At 41.4% G+C, this 9,890-nt stretch overlaps 1 protein-coding gene across 1 annotated transcript in view; it reads left to right on the top strand.

The window, feature by feature from the left end:
* The first annotated feature begins 1,293 nt into the window (after positions 1-1,293).
* CWF19L2 (CWF19 like cell cycle control factor 2) overlaps positions 1,294-9,890 on the top strand; it is a 167,378-nt gene continuing 158,781 nt past the window's right edge. The window contains exon 1 of the mRNA XM_074957402.1: positions 1,294-1,445. Coding sequence (XP_074813503.1) covers positions 1,359-1,445 — 87 coding nt within the window. The 5' untranslated portion in view covers positions 1,294-1,358. The remainder of the gene's footprint in view (positions 1,446-9,890) is intronic.

Here is a 9,890-nt window from a genome sequence, read left to right as displayed (position 1 = left end):
AATAACTTGCCTATGACCCTACATATTAGTGGCAAAGGTGAGAAAAGAATCCATGTCTCTTGACTCCCAGACCAGTATTCTATCCACTGGATCATGCTGCCATGTGGGAGTAACGGGGTGAAGCTGAATGTAAAGGAAAAACATTTACCAATAAGTCACGTTGCTATGTATTCTTTCATTAGATTTACACACAAACTTCACCCATTCTTAGATTCGAAGCAACAAACGTAAACATTTCCAGGAAACAATTTGCTATTCCTCACTCATTTTGTTAAATTGTTTTCTTCCAAATCACATTCATTAATTAAAAATGTAAGAACAGGAATAATTGGAAAACTAAATCACTAACAAATCTGGATTCTCAGCATACCAATTCTTCAAATACTTTTTAGCAGCATGATGCCTAACATTTAAGTGGCTGGCACCCACATTCAAAAGTTCTTTATCGTAATAAAGTGCAAAAAGGGTAATTCATTAAATGACATTACACTGACATTTTCCTAATAGTTTGTGGGAAGACCCTTGTGGGAGTCCGGTAGCTGGGATGGGGATGGGTTTGATCTGCTCCTGGGGGAAGGTGCCTCTAGGTATTTAAGTGACCTGTTCTCGGAGCTGGTAGCAAGATTAGGGTTTCAGGAAACAAAACCTGTGGTGTCTATTAAGCCACCACCAAAGCAAAACTTGGAAATTATGGCAAGTGCCCGAAGGAGATTAAAACTCCGAGGCTCCGGAAAGCTCTGTCCTAAGGGAGAGGCCAGATGCCGAGGTCGCCTCACGCTTGTGCACTGTGGCAGCCCTGGCATCACAACGTATTTCTGGACTGGGTTGTTCAAAGTGTTTGCGAAGCGAACTGGTCCGTGGGGTGCATGGAGAGATGGGGAAGAGCGGGGCTGGCCCCCAGGGAAGGGCTGGACTATTTCAGCATCCAGCCCGCAGCCCAGCAGGGGAAAGCCAAGGGCCTCCGGGGGTCGGAAACAAAACGTTGCCCACTGAAAGAAGCGAGAGGCAGGGGGCAGCCCCGGGTGGGCTCCCCGGCCGCAGGCGATGCCGACCGAGCGAGAGCGGCCGGAGCTGCTGGAGAGGGCGCCGGGGGCGCACGGCCGAGCCCTGCCGCGGGCAGGTGGCGGGAGAACGCCCCCGGGATGGAGTGGAGCGGCCCGGCCCGGCCCGCAGCGGCTCTATCCCGGGCGCAGGCGGGAGCAGCCGGCAGGGTCCCGGGGCGAGTCCCGGCGAGGAATTCCACAGCAGGGCTCGGGCGGCAAACTCGAGCACCCCTCCGGCCGGTCACTTTACGGCATTTCCCGCCAGCGCCGCGCTGCGAGCCGCGCCCCGCCGTCACTTTACGGCAGCTCCTGGCCATGGCGTCCGGGGGCTTTGAAAGCGAGCGGAGCCTAGAGGCGCGCAAGGAGCGGAGGCGGCGGGAGCGGGAGGCGCTGCTGGTGCAGGTGAGAGCCCAGCCGCCCCTTCGCTGTCTCCTGTTGCAGCTCCCTGGCCCCTCAGCCCGCCTGGCCGCCATCCCCCCGGTCCCTCTCCCTGGGGGATGCCCGCGGCGCTCCCCGGCCCTGTTCCCCGGCTCTGCCTTCCACCCCCACGAGTCCCTCTTTCTCCTCTCGCCGTCCAGGGCCTCCCCAAGCTGGCCGTGTACACGGGCCGGGCCCCTGGGCTGCTGCGGAGTCCCGGGCGCCGGCTGTCAGACTCTTACAGGGCTGTAGTCCCTCAGCAGCCCTCTCCCCCAGGATGTCATTCCTGCTTACCTTGCCAGCGCCCCATTGTGCTCCCCAGCGTGCAAACCCAGAGCAAAACACGGCTCACCCAGCGGGACCTACCCGCAGAAGTCCCTTCACCCACGACTGAAATGCAGTCTTTTCTGGAGTGAGGCCTGGCACCTGTTTTTAGACATGTATCCGGGAAGGTTAGGACAGGAAGGGAAGGTTAATGTAGCCTTTTGGGACTTGTGGAGAGAGAATGTAGTTAGCCCTGGTGTCGTGGGCAAGTTGCACTTTGAGTAACGCCCTGCTTATGCAATGCAATAAAGTCCTGGTTTGAAAAAGTTATTGATTAAGGATTAAGCTTATTAGCCCCAGGCCAAATCAAACAATGTGGGAAAGGGAAGAGTGCAGGTGTCCCTACCAGTGTGTTGTCCCTGGATCTGGTTGATGCATATTTTATATTGGCCTCATAACTATGACTCAGATGTCTCATAAATTTGAAGTCCTCTCCCACCATTTATTTGGTGGACTTCTGTGTTGTCATTTCCTTTGCTTGCCCCTGCTGCTGACCCCTGAAGCAGAGTAGCATGAAATTGCCCTGGTGGTTGTCAGTTTCATAGATGTCTGGGCTTTTGAATAACCCCAATGAATCTGGCCAGTCTTGTCAAGTTCACTGGATTTGTGAAAGCTTTGAGCAACAGCAGAGACACTGAATCTGTCTGCAGAGGTTTACTTAGATCAGTGGTGCTCAACCTTTCCAGACTACTGCACCCCTTTCAGGAGTCTGATTTGTCTTGCGTACCCCCAAGTTTCACCTCACTTAAAAACTACCTGCTTACAAAATCAGACATAAAAATACAAAAGTGTCACAGCACACTAGTACTGAAAAATTGTTTACTTTTTCATTTTTACCATATATTTATAAAACAAATCAATTGGAATATAAATATTGTACTTACTTTTTAGTGTATGGTATATAGAGTAGGATAAACAAGTAATTCTCTCTATGAAATTTTAGTTTGTACTGACTGCGCTAGCATTTTTTTATGTAGCCTGTTGTAAAACTAGGCAAATATCTGAATGATATGATGTAATCTCTGGAAGACCACTGCGTACCCCAGAGGTACATGTACCCCTGGTTGAGAACCACTGAGGCTTCACAGTCAGAAGATTATTTTTTTGCATTAGTGATGGCTAGAAATTATGTATTTATTTTTAACTAGAACTTGAAATTGATAGTTTCCCCTTGTAAGTCATCAGGGAAACATCATACTTTCCAATTATAACGGGACTAATTGAATTACTTTTTTTTGCACTTTATTACAAAAAAGTAAGAACCTTTTAAATGTGAGTTTCAGCCACTTAAATGTTAGGCATCACACTGTGAAGAATTAAAAAAATTATTGCAGAATGAATATGTTGAGAATCCAGATTTGTTAGTGACTTAGTTTTCCAGTTATTCCTGTTCTTACCTCTTTAATTCATTAATGTGATTTAGAAGGAAACAATTTAACAAAATGAGTGAAGAATAGCAAATTGTTTCCTGGAAATGTTTACGTTTGTTGCTTCGAATCTAAGAATGGGTGAAGTTTGTGTGTAAATCTAATGAAAGAGCATATTGTGAATGAATTCTATAAACTATACTTGAGTAGATATGAATGTGGTTTAAATCTTGACATCAGGACTTGCATGGTAACAAATGGCACTGAATTAAGAGCCTGTCCTTCCCACTGACTTTTAGTAAGTGATCCAGAGCTTATAATACTTTGGGGTATATATCCAAATAAGAGGTAAATACAAATATCTTTACTTTTTATCTATTTATAGCTTCCTGGTATTAGAGAATATATTGGCTCAGAATTCTTTCTTATATGAAATCAAATTCCATTTTATAATGGTTTTTTTTTTTAAGTTTTACTAAAAGCAAGTGATACATTACTTAGACATTGTTATAGGTGACTGTAAATATAACTGTTCCACTAACAATGCAAAACTATGTTCTCTAATATACTACCCCATATTTCAGTGAAATAAAATCATTGGTCTTTATCTCTTCTGTGCAACTTTTTATAAGCTGTCTTGTTCAAAGCATTAGAAGCATCTGTAAATCACAGAAATAACTTGTAACCCATTGTTCGGTTTAGGAAAGCTTTTTAGATTTGCCATAAATGAGTGATATAAGAAAAAGTGCCATTACTCTCACAGACTTTATAAACATATGTATATAAACACAGACACACACTCAAAATCTCCATTGTAAGCCTGAAGCTTGTTCTCTTACATGAACACAGCTGATTGAAGGAAATTCTTTTAGCTCTTAGGACCAAGTCATACTTGTAGCTAAAGTGATTTTGTTTCACTAGTATTTGTCTTGAATATGCCTACTATGTTTGAGAATCCTGCAAATTGAAAAGAACAAAGATTTTTGAAATATTTTGTATATTCAGAGTGAATAACTTTAGCTGTCACTTACTAGTGCCAGGATTTTACTGTCTTGCTCTGCCCAACCACTGCAACACAAAACAAAGGTGGTGTTCTGGAAAAACAGGAAGTGCACATGTAGGCCATCAGTTCCCAATGCATCATCTCTTTAAAGTGTAAATTCTTTGGTGCAGAGATTTATTTTTATATCTTGTAGAGTGCCATGCACATTGGCAGCGCTTAGCAAATAACCATTTTCCTCTGTGTATAGACTGCTACTTTTATTAGCAGCTTTACATAAAATAAGTGGTTCTTCTTACAATTCTCCTGTGAAAACATAGTTTACATTTTTTTAACTATAGCTCATATCTTCCCCAGAAATTGGGCATATGGGTCAAGATAAAGTATTTTTTTACTTTCCCTCCTAAATTATTTTTAAGGTGATATATTAAGTACTATGTGAATTAATTTCAAATTAAACACTTCCTTGTTATTTTATAATACCTGGATTGCAGTCTTCAATGCACTGCAATCTATTTTTAAAAATTCATGTGAATGGTTAAATCTTAAATCACATGGCATCCCTATGCATTAAGAGAGTTAACTAAGCAATGCTATTGGAGGAGGTATTACTGTAGTGGCATTGCAGAAACACCAGAACAGTAAGACACAGCTGCTGTAGCAGTGGAGAGGCCAACTTTGAAAATGGGTGGTGAAGAGGCATTTAGGTGGTACACAGAGAAGAGATGTGTGAGGATTAGTTGCTGGTAGTGTCTGCAGGGTATTGAGTTTGTACTAGAATCTGTGTGCTACACCAAATAAGTAGAATACTTTGAATTTTGTGACTTCAGTTCTACGTTTGGGTGTGTGGGGTTCATCACAAGAAATCCTTGGTGGTTATGTTGGCCCTGGAAGTCTCTCATATCTATATTTCATCCTTACCCATAGATGTCTGCACTTCAGAAGGTGCTCATCAGCTTTGTTGAACAGTGTTTGCAAAATGTTTTTGAGGTCCCAGGACAAAACGAAATCTAACAGTTACTTTTGAATTTTCTTATTTATGGGTTGAGATGTATTAGTGTCTTCCTGTGGAAAACATCTATTCTAGTCTTTTGACTTCAGTGCTGTGTGCTGTGTTGTATTATACAATGTTTGTGAAAAGTTCATATCAACTTTTAAAAAAAGTCATGAATAAATATAGCCACTAGGTGGAAATCTTAAAAGCATGTAAGCAAATTTTCAATAATCCAGAAAAAATCAACCCAAAACTCTCGCTCTGTCTTTCTGCACACCCCTGTAATAGGCTCTAAATTATCATAATTTACTTTGGTAGAGCCAACATTTACTTCTTCCATCAACTGATGACTTAAAGCAGAAACTGTGGCTTAGCTGGTTCATTGGTGAGCTTCTCTGTGTTGCTTTTAGGTTTTGACTGTTGACCTTTCATTCATTAGATACATGTTGGCAGAGGTTTTGCTTCTAGTAGATATGGAAAGAGCTATGAGCAGTTTAATAAATGGAACTCTTGTCTGTGTATTATAATTTGAAACTGGTAGCGGTGTAGCTCCACAGTCATGCTTCCTAAATGTAAATAGATTGATTTATTTGATATGTATCTTTGAATTTAGATGTATTTTAAAAATGCCTTATTTAAGAATTTCAGGTAATTTAGAAGTTCTTCCTCTTGTTTTCTCCAAATCAATTATTAAATTTGGTAAGGAAGATATTGAGTCATATTCAGCACAACATGCTCCGGGGTACTCTCTCTGCACTGGTTACTTCTCTGACCCACTTATTATTACATACAATTTGAAGCAAATGCAAGTTATTTAATCAACAATTAATTTTAAAAAGAATAAGGGGAAATGGGAAAGGTTAAAGGAAACACATCAACCCACTCTGTGGCAGGGAACGTCACAAACAGTGTCTCTGGAATGCTAGGGCAGTTCACAGTCTGTTCCTTGTAAGTCCCAGGCCTTCTTCTCCGGCCCTGGCTGTGCTGCAGGGATGCTGTGGGTTGGACACTCGCTCTGGTGGTGGCCACAGGCTCTAGGTGGCAGGGCCCTTCTTCCCAGCATTGCCGCCACCCTGTTGGGATTACCATTCCCCCTTCGAGTCTGGCCTGCAGAGGCTCCTGGCTGAGGCGTATCCCTGCGTTGGGCCCACTGCCCAGGGTCCCCCCTCGCGCTCCCCAGCTGCTCATGACACCCGGCCCCGGACTGCTCCAGCCCCAGCTCCATCTCCACTCTGCCTCAGCACGGCTACTTCTCTGGCCCACCTGGCTCTGGTTGTTGCAGCTCTGCTCCCAGGACAGGTCTGCTCTGAAGGCTGCTTCTGTGACTCTGCTCCCAGCACTGACCTGCTTCTTTGCCTGCTTTTCTGGCCCCTCTGGCTCTGGTTGCTGCATCTCTCCTCCCAGGGCAAGTCTGCTCTCTCTGGGCTGTGTCTCCTGCTTTGGGGCTGCAGCTTTGCTCCCAGGACAGGGTCTGCTCTTTCTGGGCTGCTTTTCTGGTCCCTCTGGATCTGCCACAGCTCTGCTCCCCAGCTCAGCTTGGGCCCCTGCTTTCTCCTTACCTCGGCCCCACTCTGTCTGACCCAGGCAATTCCAGCTCACACGGAGGACGGGACCTCCCTGGCCTCCTGACTCCCTGATTAGCCTGCCCGCCCTGTCATTCAGGCTGACCTGGAGCATTGGCTTCTCCCCATTGTTCCTGGGGACTGTCAGTCTCAGGGTCCTGATTCCCCATCGACACTTCCCCTTTGAGTACTTGGAGCTAGCCAACCAAAACACCCCCACTGAATATTAGTAAGGGGGCAACAGTCCCCTTACATTAAAAACAAAGCTTTTATCCTAAGCAAGATATACCCTCAGAGGGCAAAGGGGGTCACATCCTGTCCTCCATTTTCATCCTAATGGATTGATACAGAAATTCAGAGTTGAGATTAATGGATTTTCTTGGTCCTATGTTTTTTTTCTTCCCCTACTCTGTAGGGATGAGCTAGCCTTTAGCTATGCAGATCAGCATTACTTTGAGAAGTTGTCTGTTTGCTACATCACCAACTCTATTCAAAGTCCATTAAGCACTTTCTCACATGGAAGTATTGTAATATATTTGCTGCCATGTCATTGCTTTTTCTAGGATTGTTTCTGAAATGTAATTGATCTCCTTTCTTTGTTTTGCTGACATAGAATAAAGTCTGGTCCTCAAAACAACAAATGGAAACACTTGTAATTAACCCTCTGATGCCAGGAGATGAGATTTCCTAGTGGAGAATGGTAATGTGCAGACTTCAGACTTGTTCACACCAAAGGGTAAATTAGTTTTAAAATAGCATTTGATGAAACAGCTATGAATTTTTTAGGCTTATCTTAGGTCAAGTGATTATCTCCCTTCCCATATCATACCATTTACCTGTAGGTAATACTTCAGTTGAGAATGAGTTCCATTTTCCATTCTAATTCCTCTCATTAATTCTTCATGATTTTTTCAAACAAATTTCTATTTGCATGAAACATTTTATGTTTGGTCTCAACCCAAAGGTGAATTTTTAGGAATGTCTGAGCAAAACCGGTAGTCTATTTTGAGGTATGAGTAGTCATAAAAAGATTTCAGTGCTATTCTGATTGGAATCTTATGCACGCGTATCTCCAAAACGGCTGAAGTTGGAAACTTCAAACTTGGTTTCTTCAGTGAGGAAAGAAAAACAATCCATATTTGAAGAAAATTAACTCAGTATTTTTAAACTATGAACTTCTAAAGATGAATTATTCATCATCTATACGTTAAAATATTTATATTCTTGATGTCCTTAAGCGAGAGTGGTTTAAAATTCTAGGAGTGTGCTGACTTGCTTCAGCTTTGACAAATACTGCTTTAAAACCCAAAAGCAAAAGTTAAATGGTGTTGTTTTTTTAAAATAAATCTGTTTTAGAAAGTAACTTCCTACTGTTGTATTTAGAGTCTGATCCAAACCTAATTGAAGTAAATGGGTTTCCACTCAGTTGAGTGGGCAGTCATTTGTGGTGCTGAGAATGTGCTTGTCTCTACCAAGTCCCTATATCTTCTGAGCTGTTTAGCTTGATAATAGTGAAGTATTTGCTACTTTTTTATTTTTTTTCTTCATTGACCTTGTTCAGCATATTGTTCCAATACTTCCATCAAGCATCTGGAGACTGATAGTACATCTTTAACTCCCGCTATTATATTTGTATTTATTATTTGGAATTTCTACCTTTATTTCTACTACGTGGTCTTTAATGTAATCATGTAATAATGTTTATAATAATGCTTTCTTTTGCACTATCCCTTTTTCCATAACCTAATTAGTTTTTACTATACAGTTGGTAACAATCAATATTCATATCCCATTGAAATAAGTTTATCCATCCCCTTTTCTGTGCAAGTGATACCCTATGCTTTTCATCTTCAGCAGTATATAAGAGATGTTTCAAGATGAAGGCCAGAATCTTTCATTACCCACATTTGGTGCCAGATTTTCACCTCCTTTCTTATAATAGTTGGGGGTGGTTGAAATAATGAGGGGGTAAGAGGAGAGAACTTAAACTGACAGTAAGATAAATGAATATTGTAAGTCAGTGGTAGAGAGTGATAGAGTGGAAGTGGGTATTCACCCACGAAAGCTCATGCTCCAATATGTCTGTTAGTCTATAAGGTGACACAGGACTCTTTGCCGCTGGTAGAGGGAACTAGCTAGATTTGAACTCTGGGATGCTGCAAAATGTGTGATCTGCTATCTGGAGTTTGATTTTAAATAGGTGTAAACAAAAGTTAGTTTATATAAATCTTTCCTGCCACCTGCTACCCTCCCCAAATCCAAGTTTCTCTTGCTTGATATCTGTGATATCCTCATAATGCTTATTCTCCAGTGGCCCATAGACTCTGCCAGGGTAAAGAGGCATAGACAGTACCTGAATTTCTAATATAAAAACCATTCAGTAAAACTTCTTCTGTCTTTGGGCTGGTGAGATATGGATGAAAAACTTTCCAGCATTTATTATAAAGAAGTAAAAAAGGTCCAAACTAACATTTCAAAATAAAAGTTTACTATATACATTTTTGTGTTTTGAAAAGGCAAACAAGTATCCAAATATCTTTTCTTTTTCTGCTGCAAGTTCATGTAGCCTGAGTTAGCAGGAATTGTAGTAGAAACTATGCTCTGTAGTCATATGCCAATAAAACATCAGGAATATCAATACAACATATAGGTATATAAACAAGGTCTCATCTGAAATTGCAGTTTTACATAAATATGAAGATATATTTCTGTGAAATAATGTGAATACCATTTTTATCATGAAATACTTTTATCCCACAGTATAGAATGGTGCATTTGGTTTATCTATTTTATTTAGATTTGTATAAAAAATTGGCATAAAAGATGTGCTTTCATTCATTATTTTGAAACAAAAAGATGGTTTCATGGCTGATGCTTTTTGATTTGGAAAGCTGAAGTCCCTACTAGTAGTCTGACATTGATTCTTATTTTATATTCATTGAAAAAATAAGCGAAACTGTAAAAAAAATTAATTTTTAAGAACATAAATCATTGTATTTAGTATACTGTATATGAACTTAAAACAAACTGAAATTTGCATGTTTTTCAAATGAATCCATCAGTTATTTTTCTTATAAATCTGACTGGCTGTTGGTGCAGTGGTTGATATTTGCTCAAAGATATAATGCCTTGCCATTTATTTTTCACTTGGTTTTATTATGGAGAATTCCAGAAATGAACCTT

The sequence above is a fragment of the Natator depressus genome, chromosome 1, assembly GCF_965152275.1.
Source record: "Natator depressus isolate rNatDep1 chromosome 1, rNatDep2.hap1, whole genome shotgun sequence".
Lineage (NCBI taxonomy): Eukaryota > Metazoa > Chordata > Testudines > Cheloniidae > Natator > Natator depressus.
Note: the sequence above shows the minus strand (reverse complement) of the source record. Positions and strands in the feature narration are given on the sequence as shown.